The sequence below is a fragment of the Microcaecilia unicolor genome, chromosome 4 (genome assembly GCF_901765095.1).
Source record: "Microcaecilia unicolor chromosome 4, aMicUni1.1, whole genome shotgun sequence".
Classification (NCBI taxonomy): Eukaryota; Metazoa; Chordata; class Amphibia; order Gymnophiona; family Siphonopidae; genus Microcaecilia; species Microcaecilia unicolor.
The window spans coordinates 19,086,197-19,106,721 of NC_044034.1; the positions used below are offsets into that span (position 1 = coordinate 19,086,197).

Genomic DNA, 20,525 nt, shown 5'->3' on the forward strand with positions numbered 1-20,525 from the left:
TAATCACCTCCAGAGCTCTCATCCTTTCCATACGCGCACACACACACACACACAAAATTCTGTAGTCCTTTATTCTTTTTGTTTGTTAGTAATTATTAGAACTGCACAGATACTCACTTCTGTCCTCCTCCCATGAAAAGGGGAGGAAAACAGAGGGAACGGCAGCAATACCCCCAAGAACCAGGCTGACAGGTAGGGGAGGCGGGGAAGGGGGAACGAAACTCAGCTCCACCAGGCTTAAGACCCTCGTACTATATGGAGCGGCCCCAGCCAATCCTAGCACTTCTATGGGCCAATGTTCAGGACCTAATGCTGGTGCTAGAGCTGATTAGTGCTGGACTAGTGCCAGCGTTAATCTGCGCAAAATGCTCAGAGGGCTGCAGGGCAGGAAACAACAGCCATGCCAAAGATTAGTGCAAATTGTATATAAATGTAGTCAAACTGATGTAAATAAGGTCATTTGCTATTCTCTCCCAATGCTCAGAGAACAGTGCACAAACAAATCCTGCCCTTACCGCTGGAATTAGGTTATTTGAAGAGAGGATTTTTTTAAAGCTTAAAATCTGATGGTTTTGATTTGTTTCAGAAGCAGAAAGAAGCCTCTAAGTGCTGGGAGTGAAAAATAAATGTGTGCGGCTCCGAGCAAACCTGAAAGTGAAAGCACATATTGGCGCCTGTTTTCTGCACTTAAATATAAGTCTCTCAAGTGAAAAAAAATTGAAAAAAGTTACATTTAAAAGTGCAGAACGGTGCTAATATGTGCATCACTTCCTGGTTTACCTGGGTACTTGCAGAAGAGCTGTACTTACTGCAAAACTCTTCTGCGCATGCACCAGGCACTTTCCACCCCCTTGCTTTCAGTCTCAGAGCACACATACCATTTGCATACCATTAGCGTTGAGCATTGGGGTGCTACATTTTGGTGCTGTTCCCCTGGTATGGATCAGGTACTGTTCCCTATAGCACGAGAGTTCTGAAAATCAGCCCATTGGCGATTTTTTTCCTTCAATAGGAGTCCCACAGATCAAACCGATTCCAATTTCCTCCCAAGGAGGAAGATCTCAGACCATCTTCCATAAGAATATTTTAGACCTGATCCAGACTGTACAGTCCATATCTCCTGTACCATCTATTGGAGATTGAGAAATACTGGCTAGTTCTGGATTGAACAGAAACCTGTATGGGCTGACATCATCAAACCAGTTGATCTCAGAGAGCATAAACCCATGCATCCAGACTGGTCTGGAAGGATGAAGAGGAAATGGTGATTATAAAAAAGTAAGGGGTCTGTTTATTAAGCCACGCTAGCGTCTTCCGCGCGGCACTGCCGACACAGCCCATTCAAAGTGACTGGGCTGTGTCGGCACTAGTGCACAGTCAGCCGCGATAGCGGCTTTGTAAACCCCAGCGTTAACTGTAGGAGAGGGCATAGAGGTAAAAACAAAGGAGCAGATCTGAAGAAAATCTTATATTTAAAAGGATTTTATTCACTACAATAGATAAAATAAAAAGATGCCCGACACAGGCTGTGTTTCGCCCTTTGCAGGGTAGCGTCAAGAGCAATAAAAACAGTTAATAAACATATTAAATCACTTTTAGTATCAAACCATAAAAATTACATAAAAATAAATAAGTGATCATATAATACCACAAACTTATAATAAGACCATACAAATAATGGAACAGCAATACTAAATGTAAAACCACCAATAAAGAGCATAAATACTGTATCAATTATGGGTAGTTCAATAAATATGTATGAACATAAATTATACATAAAATAAGTAATTAGATAAAAACATGGGTATGGCTTTTGATCATTTTTATTTATATTTTTTTGTTTGCTTTGACGGTGCTTTAAATATATAGAACACCATGGGGAGCTGCTTGTCAGACTCACTTTGGCTGCATAGAGAGCTAGCAACTTTGCACTGCCATATCACATGAACTGTAGGAGATTTCCTAATGGTTTAGTAAAGTCACTTTTGACCTGTGCTCTAAGCATAAAAAGGCATTATAGGAAAGTGCCTGTCTGTTTCATCACAGCTACAAGTTGTGCTTCAGAGTGTGCTGGAGAGAGAGCTAGCAAGTGTGCCTTTTACTCCTTATGTGCTGCTGTTTTAAATGCTGAGTTTAGATATCTTTTCTAAACGTTCTCTTTTACTATATAGTTCTGCTTAGGGTTACCATATTTGCTCCCCCAAAAAAGAGGACACACGTCCTGCCACGCCCATGCCACAACACACCCCGCCCCTGTCACATACTGCCCCCACCCCTTAAGGGTGTCCTATCCTCCCCTCCCCTTACTGTACTGCCCTGGTGGTCTAATGACCTGTTCGGGGCAGGAAAGAGCCCCCTCTTTCCTGCCCGGAGCGCCTGCATACTGTTCCTTGCTGATGTCGGTCCCGGCGCCAATTCAAAATGGCCGCCGAGAGTAACCTCGCAAGACTTCTACAGAAGTTTCGCGAGGCCGCTTCAACTCTCGGCGGCCATTTTGAATCGGTGCCGGGACTAGAGTCAGCAAGGAACAGTATGCAGGCGCTCCGGGCAGGAAAGAGGGGGCTCTTTCCTGCCCTGAAGAGGTCACTAGACCACCAGGGCAGTATAGTAAGGCAAGGGGAGGGGAGGATAGCACACCACTAGGCCCGCCTGCTCGCCAGCCTGCCCGTTTGTCTGGAAATCCAGACAAACGGGCAGGCTGGCAAAACCCGCCCGGTTGCCCGGCCATGTCCTCAAAAAGAGGACATGTCCGGGTAAAACCGGACATATGGTAACCCTAGTTCTGCTTGATGAGTATGGTTCCTATTTATTCTCCTGTTTGGTAAGCTCCCTTTTGACCAGTGATTGATATATATAGAACACCATGGGGAGTTGTTTGTCAGACTCACTATGGCTGCAAAAATACTAGAGAGCTAGTGGTTTTACATGTAGTATTGCTGTTCTGTTATTTGTATGGTCTTATTATAAGTTTGTGGTATTATGTAATCACTTATGTATTTATTTACTTCTATGTATTTTGTTTTTTATGATTTGATACTAACAGTGATCTTATACGTTTATTACGTTTTTATTGCCCCCGAAACAGAACTGGAAAGGGCAAAACACAGCCTGCGTAGGGCAACTGGTTCTTTTATCTACTGTAGGGAATAAAATCCTTTTAAATATAAGATTTGGTTTTATGTAATCACTTATGTATTGATTTACTTTTATGTATTTGTTTTTTATGATTTGATACTAATTGTGATTTTATATGTTTATTAACAGTTGTTATTGCCCCTGATGCAGACCTGGAAAGGGTGAAACACAGCCTGCGTAGGGCATCTGGTTCTTTTACCTACTGTAGGGAATAAAATACTTTTTAATATAAGATTTTCTTCAGATCCGCTCCTTTGCTTTTACCGCATTGGATCTCACCAATTGTCTGTCCTATTGTTTTTCTAGACCTGCAGAGGGCGCAGAAGACACAGGACACAACAGATGTCACAGGAAGAATATAGCAAATAAAGAAAGCACCACCTGTTGACGGAGCTCTCTGGTTAGTCTACAAACTGAATAACTTACGGTTCTGAGAAAGCCATTTCAGATGAAAGAGAGTCAAGCCCGTTTCCTGTGAGGTAAAGGACTCTGAGTCGAGGCAGAACACTTAATGACAGAAAGTCTTCTTTAGTCAGATAATTGTACGAAAGGTCCAGAAACTAGGTCAAAAAGAAGAACTTAATGTAGCATATCATTAATTAATGGCCATCACAAATGTCTCTAGATGACAGCTACAGAAATGCTATCAAGCACTGAATCCTCAAGAGAATAGAAAAGTGTTGCTGCTCACCTGTAACACCTGATCTCCGTGGACAGCAGGACTGATCAGGTACACAGGTGGGTGACATTATTGCAAGCTCTGAAAAGAACAGCTCTCCCAGAGCTCAGAACTAGAGTAAATCTGACCATGCACAGCCATTCAAGTGTGCAGCAGTCTCCTCAGCTCCTCAGTTTGTGACCTTTTTACTAAGCTGCATTAGGCACTAACATGTACCTAACGCAAATTAAAATGGCGTACCACAGGACATGCTCCTATGTGCCAGGACCTGGGTTATCGCTTTAACACAATCACCCGGGTCCCGACACACAGAGTACGATAGAGACAGACCCCGGTGCAGGGTCCTTCTTGGAGGCCGGGCAACGGAAATCTGGCCCCCCCCCCCCCTGCCAGCGGCCCTAATTCAGAATATCCATTCATTTGGTACACTGATTTATTTATTTATGTGAACCATTTATAACCTGCTCTATCTAAGCAATTCTAGGCGGCTTACAAAATAACATACACAATCAGTGGAGGACAACAGGCAAAAAAAATGAAATTAATATGAGCATAACAAATAAGACAAAATAAGCACCAAAATACTTAAAAGAATAACTAAAACATTTGACTGAATTGAAAGCCTTTCGAACGTTTCCAAAAATGCAAAAAAAAAGTCACAATATGTAAGTCCTAGTAACATAGTAAATGACAGCAGATAAAGACCTGAATGGACCACCCAGTCTGCCAATAAGATAAACTCATTTACATGGTATGTGATACTTTATATGTATACCCGAGTTTGCTTTGTCCTTGCCATTCTCAGGACACAGACCATAGAAGTCTGTCCAGCACTGTTCTTGTACTAAATGTTCTGAACCTAATGTCGAAGCCCCTTAAAATTTACACTTCAGCCCATCCATATCTATTCAGTCACGATTAGAGTGTAGACCGTAGAAGTCTGCCCAGCACTGGCTTTGCTTCCCAATTACCAGTGTTGGCACCCAATCTCCACTAAGATTCTGTGGATCCATTCCTTCTAAACGGGATTCCTTTGTGTTTATCCCACACGTTTGAATTCCATTACCATTTTCATCTCCACCACCTCCCGTGGAAGAGCATTCCATGTATTCACTACCCTCTGTGAAAAAATACTTCCTGACATTACTTCTGAGTCTACCTCCCCCTTCAACCTCAATTCATGCCCTCTAGTTCTACCACCTTCCCGTCTCTGGAAAAGGTTTGTTTGCAGATTAATACCTTTCAAATATTTGAACGTCTGTATCATATCACCCGTTTCTCCTTTCCTCCAAGGTATACATGTTCAGGTCGGCAAGTCTCTCCTCGTACGGTCTGCAATGCAAATTCCATACAATTTTTGTAGCTTTTCTTTGCACTGCTTCCAGTCTTTTTACATCTTTAGGAAGATATGGCCTCCAAAACTGAACACAATACTCCAAGTGGGGCCTCACCAACAACTTACCCCCTCCTTTCTTCTGCTGGTTATACCCCTCTCTATGCAGCCTAGCATCCTTCTTGCCACATTGTTTCTTCACCTTCAGATCCTCCGACACCAACACCCCAAGGTCTCTCTCCTGAGTCGAGGTTACTAATCTCTCTCCTCCTATTCGGTATCTCTCTTTTGGGTTTCTATCCTAGTAAAGTATTACACATCAGAAAAGACTGACGATCTGTAACCTGGTGGAGTGGTGGGACAGCTAACAACAATTTTTCTGTGGACCTCATAACACGAGTAAGAATTGGCCACTGTTGGAAACAGGATGCTGGGCTTGATTGACCTTCAGTCTGTCCCAGTACAGCAATACTTATGTATGAGTAGGTTGATAAGCATGCAGGGAAGAGGCTAACAATGTTGGCTAATGGACAGGAAAGAAAATGTTGTGCAATCTTAGCCAGGTCCGGCCAGAGTGCCTAGCAAATGGTTTCAACATGATTAATGAAGCGACTTATGCCTTCCCTTCCCAAGGACATACTTCACGAGTTGCCTGTCAATCTCTCTAGAGGTTGGTTTAACATTAGTGAGTGACCATTAATGCGTGGCCATTAACACCGAAAATAGAAAATTGGCCACTTTCTGGCCATCTAAAAAGCAGCCTTAGCACACAGAAAAGACCCGCTAAGGCTGCTTTTTGCTGCCGCTTTGTAAAAGAGCACTTTATTTTTTTATTTCAAGATCGTTTTTGTAACGACCTTCTATTCCTGTGGCCATTAATCCATGTATATGAGCCGTCATAGGATCTGCACTCATCACAACAGTTCCTTCTTCATATTCAGGGAAATATTAAGCTACGTTCAATTTATCTGCATGCTTTTTCGGTATGTGGTCCCAAAATATGGAATGCTCCACCAGTAGATTTAGATCTTGAGAGGTAGTGATCTTCCTTTAAGAAGGCGTTGAAAGTTTGGTTTTATTCCAAGGCATTTGTTGGTTAGACAGAGAGTTTAATGGCTATGTAACAGAAGTGGGAGTGAGGGTTTTAAATCTTGGGTTTTTAAAGGTATGTAACTAGATGAGAAAATTCAGTGGTTAGTTAGTAAAGTGGATTAGGGTTTAAATTTTTTATGTGCTGGGTTTTTAAATTTTGATTATTGTTACATGCTTCAGGCTTCCCTGGTGAAGCGAATTATCAATTATTGTGAAAGTAAAGCGCTAAGTCTTTCCTGCCTCCCACCCCTCCCCAAGGATACACTCTGTGGGGGAAATTCTATATAATGGTGTCTTAAAAATCAGCGCAGTACAACCACGTGATTAGCGTGATTCTATAAAGTACACCTAAAGTTAGACATACTTTATAGAATGCATTCATGTGCCGTTCTTACGCCTAAAAATTAGGTGCACCCATTTAGGCCACCTAAAACCAGGCCTAAATACCTGTGCCTAAGTGCCCATAATAGTGCACATAGTTTTTAGAAACACCCACAACCCTCCCATTTCATACCCATGCCCCATTTTTGACTGTGCACATTAGAATTTACGTGCACCGCATTATAGAATACGCCTAGAAAGTTTATTTATTTATTTATTTAGATTTTGCTCACACTTTTTCCAGTAGTAGCTCAAGGTGAGTTACATTCAGGTACTCTGGCTATTTCTCTGTCCCAGGAGGGCTCACAATCTAAGTTTGTACCTGAGGCAATGGAGGGTTAAGTGACTTGCCCAAGATCACAAGGAGCAGTAGTGGGATTTGAACCAGCCACCTCTGGATTACAAGACCGGTGCTCTAACAACTAGGCCACTCCTCCACTCTAGAATCTTGCTGTTCTTTGAGGTTCTACATGGAATGTCGCTACTCTTTGAGATTCTGGAATCTTGTCACTCTTTAAGATTCCAGAATCTTATTTATTTAGATTTTGCTCACACCTTTTTCAGTAGTAGCTCAAGGTGAGTTACATTCAGGTATTCTGTATATTTCTCTGTCCCAGGAGGGCTCACAATCTAAGTTTGTACCTGAGGCAATGGAGGGTTAAGTGACTTGCCCAAGATCACAAGTTGTGCCCATAAATTCTAATTAAACCCAATTAGTGCCGCTAATTGCTTAACATACGATTATCAGGGCTGATTGGCTTGTTAATCAAATTTGTGCGAATAGCTTAAGGCGCCATATATAGAATTTGGGAGTGTATCTAAAAATGAACAGAACAAGTGAAGATTTGATTCAAACTAGACTCTAATCCATTTGAGTCATTTAAAGGTATATGAACCTAAAATGCCCTCATTCACTGGAGGGCATTCTATAAATAACACTCAAAATTCAGTGCTGGAAAAAAATCGGCACTAAATGCAATTCTATACAGGGTGCGCGTCCCGTGCATAACTTTTGGCGCCAGACTTAGACCTGGTGTAAATGCTGGCGCCTTAGGTGCGCTGAGGCCATATTATTATTATTTATTGCATTTGTATCCCACATTTTCCCACCTTTTTGCGGGCTCAGTGTGGCTTACAATACATTATGAATGATGGAAATACAATTTGTTACAATTCGGTTATGGATTACATTGTGAAGAGTTATAGGAGACAAAATCAAAGTATCGTTAAGGAATATATCAATGGAAAAGAACATTGAAACATTGGAAGGGAACAATGGGAAATTAAAGGGCAATATATAATAACAAAAACCATATGGTATACATTTTTCTGTGAGTAAAGGTATGAGTGTGGTGAGATTTCGGGGGTTGAGAATTCACTTGCCTATTAGATTGTAAGCTCTTTGAGCAGGGACTGTCTCTCTTTGTTGGATTGTACAGCGCTGCGTAACCCTAGTGCACTCTAGAAATGTTAAGTAGTAGTAATTCTCTTATGTGAGCACGCAGTTATGGAATGCAATACCTGCAGCCTTGAAAACTCTTGACGAAATAACCAACTCGTAAATCTCTGAAGACATATCTCTTCAATAAGGCCTACAAAGAGAACCCATAGCCATACCAAACCACCCCAGCCTGACTATACCTTCCACACTCATCCAACTTATAACTACACACACAACTTTTCAGAACGCCCCTGACAAGCCCGTGGCCACGCCCCCATTTGAGTTACGCACTAGTAGAGCTTGGCACCATGCCTTATAGAATAGTGCGCAGCCAGATGCGCGCGCAAACATTAATAAGAGACTATTAACTTCAATAACTGGATGTTAGCACCCAATTAGTGATCATTAAGGGCTCGTTAACGAATTAAATTGCGTGAGCATCTTGGGCGTGCAAATCTGGACGCCATATACAGAATCAGGGGGGATTGTGTTTTACCATTTATCCAAAACCAGATTCACATCCCTAATGTGTAGGAATTCCTGAGGGGAGGAAACAGACAGAGCACAGGTAGCTTTGGGGATTATGCACATATTTGCAATAAATATAGATTGTTACTCTTGTTACTTGTCTCCTTGGACTTCTTTTCTTCTGGACCTCACTTTCTTGCTTGTCGTAAATAACATGCGTGCCTCTCTGGGTGATTTTATAAAGGCACACAGGTGCGACATATATGCCTATCCCGACAATATTCAAAAGCATTTAATCGGCCAGGATCGGCACCTGGCTGGTTAAATGCCCCATAATTTGCTATCTGCGAATTTTCAGTGGGACATAGCGAGCCATATTTGGCCATGTGAATATCTTTCACTGGTTCAAACTTAACTGGCCAGCGCTGAATATCAGCTTGGCCAGTTAAGTTTGAACCCGGCATTGAATTTCCGGGCTCGGCACCGACCGCGGAAGTTAGCCGGGCTAACTCCCGCGGTCTGAATATCGGGTCCTAGGCGCCTTGAGAAGCCAGGTGCCCTGTCATTAAATTACCATCTACGGGGGCAATGTGCAAATGTGTTTACCCACATAAACCATGATCCCTCCCAAAAAAAGAATGTTTACCCACATGAAAACTGCCCCCTGCCTCCATATATGGGAAAAAGTTAGTACGCTGTTTCACAGCGCATGTTTTTCCTTGCATAAAAAGTGGGCAAAGTCAGGCTGAGAGAGGGAAGATAAGAAGGGTGACTGTATTTTCAAATCCTGTGGGGTTTCAAAATCCTCAATACATTTTCTAAGAGCACACACGATGGCCAGGAAGGTTCTGAAGATTAAGCCCAGATCCCTTCTCTCCTTCCTCCCTGCACATCACCAAAATGAAAACAGATTGAGTATGTACTCTAATGACTTGCCTAATGATACCTGGATGGTAAATGGAACATGGTGTGCTGGTGAAGATAATTTTTCATATCTGCTTTTCCTACTTTAAACTTGGATCACATACTGCTTAGAAATGTTAGATTTACAAAAGCAGGTTTGTGCGACATATAAATCTGATGACGTGTGACAAGTGCTCAATTTAGAACTGTCCTCCATAAAAGATTGATCACCCTCCTTCATTACTGAAACCTAATATGCCATTAGGGAATTAAAATAAATTAATGACAGGCCATCCAATTACCTTCTGAACCCTGACAGATCTTGGCCGTGAATAGTTTTTGATTTATTGAGCTAATGAATGGAATGCAGTCACACTTCACTAGGCCATCATTTAGGCAAACCCAAATACACATATAAATGTCCAGTATATGCATAAATGCCAGTAATCAGGCTATGGATTATTCTGTAACTCATTCACAGGTAAGCAAATAAGTAGCAAAGACTAACCAAAATGTTGCACTTTGCTCAATAAGCCACACAGGAACACTGTTGTAATCTACACTGAAATGGCAAACAGACACAGCGAAGATGACAACGAAGAACACACAGTCATTGATGGTACTGTAAAACTTTAATTAAAGCATGGCTCAACGACACGGGCCTGTGTTTTGGCCACCCTGCCTTGATCAGGAGTCAAATGCCACTGGAGTTGTATATTCCAATAGATGTTAAACGTTGCATGACTCAAAAACATTGCCGATCTTGATATAAGGTCTCTTGTCTAAAATGTTGCTCTCAGAGCTCCGAACAAACACTTCAATCCAATCTGCCCATGTATACACCTATGTTTAAAATATGTGCTACGAATGATATGATAAGGAGTGGAGGAGAAGCCTAATGCTTAGAGCAGCAGGATGAGAACCAGGGGAATCTGGTTCAAATCTCACTGCAACTCCTTGTGATCTTGGGCCACTCTCAACTCTCCACTACCTCAGGTACAAACTTAAATTGTATGCCCTCCAGGGACAGAAAAATACCTATTGTACCTGAATATGCTTTGATAACCTTCATGCTTGCAGCTGCTATATAAGAAATTAAAATAAAATATGCAAGCATTAATAGAACACTTTTTAAATGGTGCACACAAATGTAACAATATGCCCATAATCTAATCATTTATTTATTTATTTATTTAGATTTTACTCACACCTTTTTCAGTAGTAGCTCAAGGTGAGTTACATTCAGGTACTCTTGATATTCCTCTGTCCCAGGAGGGCTCACAATCTAAGTTTGTACCTGAGGCAATGGAGGGTTAAGTGACTTGCCCAAGATCACAAGGAGCAGTGGGATTTGAACCGGCCACCTCTGTATTGCAAGACCGGTGCTCTAACCACTTGGCCACTCCTCCACTCCACTGTCACGCCGCGGGGATAGTGAGCCCTTAGACCACAGTCAGATTTATGCCACCCACTCAACCTGGAGGCACTTAGGGGGCAGTGGTAGGCGAGTCACACCCCAGCCAGGGAAGGAAGAACAGTAGGCCGAGGGCTGGGGAACGTATTGGAGCCAGAGGCCAAAAAGCTGGACCAAAAGACAGAAGCTGAAGCCTAGGAGCTGGCACCAACAATAGCGGTTGAAAACTGATGCTGAAGATTGGGACCTGGAACTGCAGGCTGCAGCTGAGACTGAGGCTGAGAGCTGGAACTCAAGGCTGAAGTCCCAAAGCTCCTTAAGTGGTCTCAGTGGGTGATGTCATCAACAGGCGTCCTCCTCAGATTTCAGCACACGCGCAACTAAGGGAGCTGTACCCAACCAGAAGCAGAGCGGCCGGTGATATGCTTCGGGGCGATGGGGACAGAGACGCGGATGGACCGCCGCAGCTGCAGGGCAGTCTGGAACCCGGCAGGAGACCGAAGGAGCCGACTGCGATGGATCCCCACACCCCCAGGTGAGCTGAGAAGCGGGTCACGGTCACGACCTTGACACACACATATCTGGCAAGTAAATGTTGGCACTTTATTTACAGAACAGCCCCTTAAGTGTCTAACTTTGGGAGTTAGGTTCATAAATTGGCCACTTTGAAAACTGACCGGACTAAGCACGTCTATTTAGGAACCTAAATTTAGATGCCTTAAAAATGAGCAGCTAAAGGGGTGGAGTTAGGCTGGGAAAAAGGTTCGGCACCTAGCTTTGATTTTCATTGCTACGTTGCTTAATTTAGGCTTCTAAACCTAGAAGAATTTTCAGAGGAGTGGCCTAGTGGTTAGAGTGGTGGACTTTGGTCCAGGGGAACTGAGGAACTGAGTTCGATTCCCACTTCAGGCACAGGCAGCTCCTTGTGACTCTGGGCAAGTCACTTAACCCTCCATTGCCCCAGGTACAAATAAGTACCTGTATACAATATGTAAGCCGCATTGAGCCTGCCATGAGTGGGAAAGCGCGGGGTACAAATGTAACAAAAAAAATTTTAGCTCATGCTAATCATTAGTGTGCACTAAATCCATTAGTGCACATTTATTTATTTATTTACTGCATTTGTATCCACCATGTGTCCCAAAATTCGACCAACATATAATGTAGAAAAACCACTTCGCTTGATGCAGCCTCGGAAACGGGGTTCCCCGTCCAACAGTTCCATTTCGCCAAAAGGGGCTTCTTTAGAGGAAACACGAACTGTTTTAGCCGTAAGTCAGGCTGTTGAAATAATTTGATGATGACCACTTGAGCAGCGTTTGTTGGTCCGGGTGTTCGTATTTCCCCTGAAGAAGCCCCTTTTAGCGAAACGGATCCGTTGGGCAGGGAACCCCGTTTTCGAGGCTGCATCAAGCTAAGTGGTTTTTCTACATTATATGTTGGTTGAATTTTGGGACACATGGAGGGGCATAATCGAACGTGAACACCCATCTCCATGGGCGTCTATCTCCGAGAACGGGTACGTGAAGGGGCGGGACAAACCGTATTATCGAAAAAAATGGGCATCCATCTTTTTTCCGATAATATGGTTTGTGCCCGGCAAATGCATCGGATTTGTGCGGATTTGAGCTGGGCGGTATCGTTTTTCAGCGATAATGGAAACCAAAGGCGCCCAGCTCAAAAACGACCAAATCCAAGGCATAGGGTTATGGGAGGGGCCAGGATTTGTAGTGCACTGGTCCCCCTGACATGCCAGGACACCAACCGGGCACCCTAGGGGGCACTTGTAACAATTAAAAAAAACAAAGCAAACTACCTCTGAAGTCCATAGCTCCCTTCCCTTGGGTGCTGAGCCCCCCAAATCCCCCCCAAAACCCACTCCCCACAACTCTACACCATTACCATAATACTTATGGCTGAAGGGGGGCACCTAGATGTGGGTACAGGGGGTTTTGGGGGCGGTTTGGAGCGCTTCCATTTATCAGCACAAGTGTAACAGGTAGGGGGGGTGGGCCTGGGTCCACCTGGCTGAAGTCCACTGCACCCACTAACAACTGCTCCAGGGACCTGCATACTGCTGTGATGGAGCTGGGTATGACATTTGAGGCTGGCATACAGGCTGGGAAAAAAAGTTTTTAAAGTTGTTTTTTTTTGGGTGGGAGGGGGTTAGTGACCACTGGTGGAGTCAGGGCTGGTCATCCCCGATTCCCTCCGGTGGTCATCTGGTCATTTAGGGCACTTTTTTGGGACTTGTTCGTGAAAAAAAGGGTCCAAAAGTGACCCAAATTTGCGCTAAAAACGCCTTTCTTTTTTCGATTATTGGCAGAGGACGCCCATCTCTCCTCGGCCGATAAACACACCCCAGTCCCGCTTTCACCACACCTCCGATACGCCCCCGTCAACTTTGGCCGTTTCCGCGACAGATTGCAGTTGACGACGCCCAAATTCGGCTTTCAATTATACCGATTTGGACGCCCACGGGAGAAAGACGCCCATCTCCCGATTTGGGTCGAAATATAGGCGTGTTTCTCTTTCGAAAATAAGCTGGATGGTGGATTAAGCATTTTTTCAAAAAAAAATTTTACAAAAAAATATATTGTTCCACGTAGAGGGAGGTGGTTGGGTTGAGATCAATGATTGATTTACGGTGACCCTCTAATCAGAGCATTATCAGCAGTCTGCTGGAATTTCACCAGTCTGAGGTCTCCTCCCTCCCTCCCTCCATTCTTTGGTCACGTCTCACTCTCTAGGTAGAGTATGGTGTTAAATAATAACAGTATGATTAAAGTAATCAAATTAGGAGTTCAATGTTGATTAGTTTTAATACAGATGTGATAGTGGGTCTTTATGAAGGGTTCTTATTGTAGGTCTCGTTGAATAATTTAGTTTTCAGAGATCTCCGGAAGACTGTCAGATCGTGTGTTGTTTTTAAGGGAGTCGGTAGTGCATTCCAACGTTGCGCACAGATGTAAGAGAAGCTGGATGTATATAATGGCTTGTATTTAAGTCCCTTACAGCTGGGGTAGTGGAGGTTCAAGAAAGTCCGTGAGGAACGTTTTGAATTTCTTGCTGAATCGGGGACTCTCCGTGAATGATTTTATGAGCCAGAGTGCAAATTTTGAATGTAATTTGGTCTGTTAGTGGGAGCCAGTGTAGTTTTTTCCTGAGGGGTCTGGCGCTTTCATATTTCGCTTTACCAAATATGAGTCTGGCGACAGGATTTTGGGCTGTCTGGAGTCTCTTAATAACTTGGGCTTTACATCCGGCATAGATGGAATTGCAATAGTCCAGATGACTCAATATGAGTGATTGCACCAAATTGCGGAATACCTCCCTTGGGAAGAAAGATTTAATAAAAGAACCCCTTAGTAACATAGTAAATGACGGCAGATAAAGATTTGTATGGTCCATCCAGTCTACCCAACAAGTTGGCCAGAGCCGCATTATTATTATGGCTGCAACATAGTCACATTCATTAAAGATCATCTAATAATCATTTCAAACCTATCACAGGGACAGATGAGAAAGAGCATGGACTCACTTCCAGATGTGGAAAGTCTTCCTTGCTGATCATAATATTTCTGATTCTGTTCATTGAAAGATCCAACTCCCGCAAGGCAGAAAATGCACGAAACCTCTCTTTAATTTAAAAAAAAAAAAAAAAAAAAAAACTCAGAAAGGGGCGAAAACAAAGAATGTATGAAATATTCATGAATATATATTAACATCTTAATACTATAATGAAAAGCTAGTTATTAAGGGGAAGTTTTGTAACTGTGCTTATGAGTAAAGGAAGTAATTCTATAATTTGGTGCTTCAAATTAGGTCCAATAGTTCAAATAATAGCAGGAAAATAATATAAAAAACAATATTTTTTCACCTGGAACTAATCACTTGAATTATGAAATAAATTAAATACAGGAGTTATCATATACATTTTATTTATGTTAAATTAAATACAGGACTTACCATATAAATGTTATTTCTGTTAACCAATACTAATACTAATCAAAAAAATCAACAGGACAGTGCATATCAAACAGTGTGCAAAGATTGAAATGGGCTGACCACAGTCTTGCAGCCACGTTTAGCACATTTTGTTTTCTGAGCACATTATATCAAACTAGTAAAAAAGGCCCGTTTCTGACACAAATGAAACGGGCGCTAGCAAGGTTTTCCTCATAGTGTGTATGTTTTGAAGAGTGTATGTGAGAGTGACTGTGTGTGAGAGAGTGAAAGTGCGAGTGTGTGTGAGAGAGAGAGTGAGTCTGGGTGTGAGTATGTCTGTGAGAGAGTGTGTGTGTGAGAATGAGAGTGTGTGCAATTGCGTATGTGAGACACAGTGTGATAGAGAAAGAGAGAGAGAGTGTGTTTCTCACAGATACAGTGTGTGCGAGAGAGTGTGTGTGAGACATTGATTCTCTGTGACACTGAGTGTATGAGACCAAGCGAGTGTGTAAGTGACTGTGTGACACATAGAGAGTGAATGTGATACACTGTGAGACATAGAGTGTGTGAGAGTGAGAGACAGAAAGACATTGTCTGTGAGAGAGAGAGTGTGTGAGAGAGAGAGAGAGTGTGTGTGTGACAGAGATACCTCCCTCCCTCTCTCTCTATGGTGTCAGGCCCCCCTCTCTCTCTGGTGTCTGAGATTGCCGCCACTGCACCTAAGAAATTGGTGTGCTGGAGGAGGGGGAGAGACAGTGTGTGGGGGGGGGATGTGTTGGAGGGGGTTCAGCTTGGAAGAAGAGGGGTGTGGTGTGTTCAGGAAGCGTTGCCAGATGAGAGTGAGAGAGTGAGTGTGTGGGGGGGGTGGGGTTCAGGAAGCGCTGCCAGATGAGAGAGTGAGTGAGTGTGTGTGTATGGTGTTTCAGGAAGCGCTGCCAGATGATTGAGAGAGAGTGAGTGTGTGGGGCGGGGGGGGTAGGGGAGGTTCAGGAAGCGCTGCCAGATGAGAGATAGAGTGCGTGTGTGTGTATGTGGTTGGGGAGTGGGAGGTGTGTTGGGGGATTCAGCTTGGAAGAAGAGGGGTATAGTAGAATTGGAAAAGGTACAGCGAAGGGCGACGAAAATGATAGTGGGGATGGGACGACTTTCCTATGAAGAGAGGCTGAGAAGGCTAGGGCTTTTCAGCTTGGAGAAGAGACGGCTGAGGGGAGATATGATAGAAGTGTATAAAATAATGAGTGGAATGGATCGGGTGGATGTGAAGCGACTGTTCACGCTATCCAAAAATACTAGGACTAGAGGGCATGAGTTGAAGCTACAGTGTGGTAAATTTAAAACGAATCGGAGAAAAGTTTTCTTCACCCAACGTGTAATTAGACTCTGGAATTCATTGCCGGAGAACGTGGTACGGGCGGTTAGCTTGACGGAGTTTAAAAAGGGGTTAGATAGATTCCTAAAGGACAAGTCCATAGACCGCTATTAAATGGACTTGGAAAAATTCCGCATTTTTAGGTATAACTTGTCTGGAATGTTTTTACGTTTGGGGAGCGTGCCAGGTGCCCTTGACCTGGATTGGCCACTGTCGGTGACAGGATGCTGGGCTAGATGGACCTTTGGTCTTTCCCAGTATGGCACTACTTATGTACTTATGTACTTATGGGTGTGGGTGGTTCAGGAAGCGCTGCCAGATGAGTGAGTGAGTGTGTGTGGGGGGGGGCGGTTTTTCAAGCATTGCCAGATGAGAGTGAGTGTTTGTGGCGTGGGTTCAGGAAGCACTGGCAGATGAGAGAGTGAGAGAGTGAGTGTTTGTGTGTGTGTGTGGTGGGGGGGGGGGTTCAGGAAGCGGGGCCAAATGAGAGTGAGTGAGTAAGTGTGTGTGTGTGTGTGGGGGGGGGGGGTTCAGGAATGGCTGCCAGATTAGTCAGTGACTGTGTGTGGGTGGTGGCAAGGGTTTCAGGAAGCGCTGCCAGATGAGACAGAGTGAGTTTGTGGGGGGGTGGAGGGGGGTTCAGGAAGCGATGGCAGATGAGATTTTGAGTGAGAGAGTGTGTATGTTGGAGGGGTGTGCTGGTTGTGTTGGGTGGTTCAGCTTGGAAGAAGAGGGGTGTGTGAGTGTGGGGGGGGGGGGGGGTCTGGAAGCACTGCCAGATGAGTGAGTGTGTGTGTGTGTGGGGGGCGGTTTATCAAGCGTTTGCAGATGAGAGTGAGTTTGTGGGGGGGGGGGGGCAGGAAGCGCTGCCAGATGAGAGTGAGTGTGTGTGTGTGTGTGTGTGTGTATGTGTGTGTGTGTGTGTGTACGGGTATTCTGGAAGCGCTGTCATATGAGACAGAGTGGGGGGGGGGAGGGGGTGTGGGGGGGGTTCAGGAACCGGTGCCAGATGAGTGAATGTGTGTGTGTGTGGGGGGGGGGGGCAGGGATTTCAGGAAGCGCTGCCAGATGTGAGAGTGAGTGTGTGTGTGGTGGGGAGGAGAGGGGTTTGCCAGATGAGTGAGTGAGTGTGTGTGTGGGGGGGCAGGGTTTTCAGGAAGCGCTGCCAGATGAGAGAGTGAGTGTGTGTGTGGGGGGGGGGGGGTTCCGGAAGCGCTGCCAGATGAGAGAGTGTGTGTGTGTGTGTGTTTGTGTGTGTGGTGGTGATTGGTGGTTCAGGAAGTGTGGCCAAATGAGAGTGAGTGAGTAAGTGTGTGTGTGTGGGGGGGGGGGGGGGGGGGTTCAGGAACGGCTGCCAGATTAGTGAGTGACTGTGTGTGGTTGTGGCAGGGGTTTCAGGAAGCGCTGCCAAATGAGAGTGAGTGAGTGTGTGTGTGTATGTGTGTGTGTGTGTGTGTACTGGGTTTCTGGAAGCGCTGCCATATGAGACAGAGTGTGTGGGGGGGGAGGGGGTGTGGGGGGGGGTCAGGAACCGGTGCCAGATGAGTGAGTGTGGGGGGGCAGGGGTTTCAGGAAGCGCTGCCAGATGAGAGTGAGTGTGTGTGTGGTGGGGAGGAGAGGGGTTTGCCCGATGAGTGAGTGTGTGTGTGTGTGGGGGGGCAGGGTTTTCAGGAAGCGCTGCCAGTTGAGAGTGAGTGAGTATGTGTGTGTGTATGTGTGTGGTGGGGGGGGGGGTTTAGGAAGTGTGGCCAAATGAGAGTAAGTGTGTGTGTTTGGTTGGGGGGTTCAGGATCCGCTGCCAGAGTGTGTGGGGGGGCACGGGTTTTTGGAAGCGGTGCTTTGAAGATGAGGGAAGGTAGCGCTGCCAGATTGCAGGGGTTTTTTCGTTTATTGCCGTCACTGCCTCCTCCGCGTGATGTTCCCCCCCCCTGCCTCCATCCCACCCACTGCGATGCCCCCCCTGCCGCTATCCCACCCACCGTTGCGTTACGTAGTTTTGCTGGCGGGGGTCCCAAAATCCCGCCAGCAGAAGTCCTTTGTTGTCTGCTGACTCCGCTTGATCTTCGGCATTGCTAGCCTTTGCTGGGCGGGGTTCTGTGCGTCTGACGTCCTGCACGTGCATGACGTCAGACGCACAGAAGCCCTGCCTGCATTAGGCTAGTAAATGCTGAAGTTCACGCCAGAGTCTGAAGACAGGACTTGTGCTGGCGGGGTTTCGTGTCCCCCGCCAGCAAAGCAACGCGATGGTGGGTGGCTTTGGGGGGGGGGGGCGGCTCGGGGGGTGGGTGTTGCTCCTCCATCATTTTGTGGGCTGGGCTTCTTTGGTTGTTTTGGTGGGCGGTGCGCGACGGGGGGGCGGCGCAGTGGGGGGTGGTTTTGGACCTCCGTCATTCTGTGTGCGGGGCCTCGGGTGGTTTGCGAGGTTGTTGCCCAGCGTTTCCTAGGCAGGGGGAGGAGTAGGGAAACACGGTCCGCGTGTTTCCCTACTCCTCCCCCTGCCTGGATGCGGTCCCTTCTTTCATTTATCTTTTGGTTTTCTGCCCTCGACGTCATTACATTTGACGCGAGGGCGGGGCAGCGAGTCATGGTCAGTGGCTTCACCACCATGAACTTACGAACTGTTCTAGGAGTCTGAGTGACTTCAGAACGTTGTCCTCAGAACGTTGAGGGTGAGTTTTATTATATTAGATTTTTATATTTTTTAATGTTTTTTTTATTTATTCTTTAGTGTAAGTTATTGTTGATTTTTTTTATTTGGATTAATATTGGTTAATAGAAATAAAATTTATATAATAAGTCCTGGATGCAATTTGCTTCAAATTAGGTGCCACAATAGGGCATGAGTGCAAACTTTATAATTACTGAATACTAGCACTAAATGTTAGATACAATGGGGCCGATATTCAAACCATGGGAGTTAGCCTGGCTGCCTTCTGTGGTCGGCGGCGAGCCTGGAAATTCAATGCTGGGCCATATCCAATAGCATTGAATTTCCAGTATTTTTTAGCCACTATCCCCCGGATTCTATGTAGCATGCTTAAAGATCCGTGCTGAAATCCAAGAGTATTCTGTAACAACGCATGTAACTTAATTGGCGTAACATAGTAGATGACGGCAGAAAAAGACCTGCACGGTCCATCCAGTCTGCCCAACAAGATAACTCATATGTGCTACTTTTTGTGTATACCTTACCTTGATTTGTATCTGTATTTTTCAGGGCACAGACCGTAGAAGTCTGCCCAGCACTAGCCCCACCTCCCAACCACCAGCCCCCTTGATTTGTATCTGTCTTTTTTCAGGGCACAGACCGTAGAAGTCTGCCCAGCACTAACCCCGCCTCCCAACCACCAGCCCCGCCTCTGCCATCCAACCTCCACTAAGCTCCTGAGGATCCCTTCCTTCCAAACAGGATTCCTTTATGTTTATCCCACGCATGTTTGAATTCCGTTACCGTTTTCATCTCCACCACCTCCTGCGGGAGGGCATTCCAAGCATCCACCACTCTCTCCATGAAAAAATACTTCCTGACATTTTTCTTGAGTCTGCCCCCCTTCAATCTCATTAACAAGCCAATCAGCGTTGTTAACAGTACTCAACAACCAATAATGATCACTAATTGGCATTAGAATTTACGCACACAACTCACTAAGCGTATTCTGTAATGCAGTGCGCCTGTTCTAACATGCGCAGGCAAAAAGGGGCGTGGTTATGGGTGGGTAAATGAACGTTCTGTGGGTGTTCCAAAATTTATGCGCGTTGTTATAGAATATGGCCCAACGTACCTAAATCTACACACCGGGATTTACGCCTTGTTTTCGCTGGTGTAAATGGATGCGTGTAGATTTAAGCGCTGGAATGTCAATTAAGTGTATACTATATACCGCGCCTAAATCTAGGTGCTGCTTATAGAATATGCTTAGGCGGATATGTTTTCTGTGTGGATTTTTTAGGCACCATATAGAATCCCCCCTATGCACACACCCTGATCGGCTATATTATAGCGACCACAGATAGCTGAATATTAGCGCTTAGCTGGTTTAAGGCTATTTAACTGGCCAGGAGCCATCCCTGGCCGGTTAAATAGCGCTGAATATCGGGCAGAATCACTTATACCAGGCCAATAGCTCGTGTAAATGGGCGTGTCTTCTGAATCATGCAACTGGTGCGGCTAATAGCATTCTATTCCTAAATGTCTTTCCAGCACAACTATCCAATCAGATCTAAAAAGGGGAAATGACTGCGAACTGAAACATCATATGATGACTTGTTAGAGCTACAAGCACGACTGTTGATCGTTTCTACAGCACTCCTAGCCATGTGTAACGGCTGTACATATATAGATACAAGAGATGTACATTTAAA

The 20,525-nt window shown here is 45.0% G+C and overlaps 1 protein-coding gene across 1 annotated transcript in view; it reads right to left on the reverse strand.

The window, feature by feature from the left end:
* XRRA1 (X-ray radiation resistance associated 1) overlaps positions 1-20,525 on the reverse strand; it is a 116,922-nt gene that overhangs the window by 66,168 nt on the left and 30,229 nt on the right. The window contains exons 6-7 of the mRNA XM_030199996.1: positions 14,388-14,485; positions 3,562-3,695 (exon numbers count right to left, since the gene is read on the reverse strand). Coding sequence (XP_030055856.1) covers positions 3,562-3,695; positions 14,388-14,485 — 232 coding nt within the window. The remainder of the gene's footprint in view (positions 1-3,561; positions 3,696-14,387; positions 14,486-20,525) is intronic.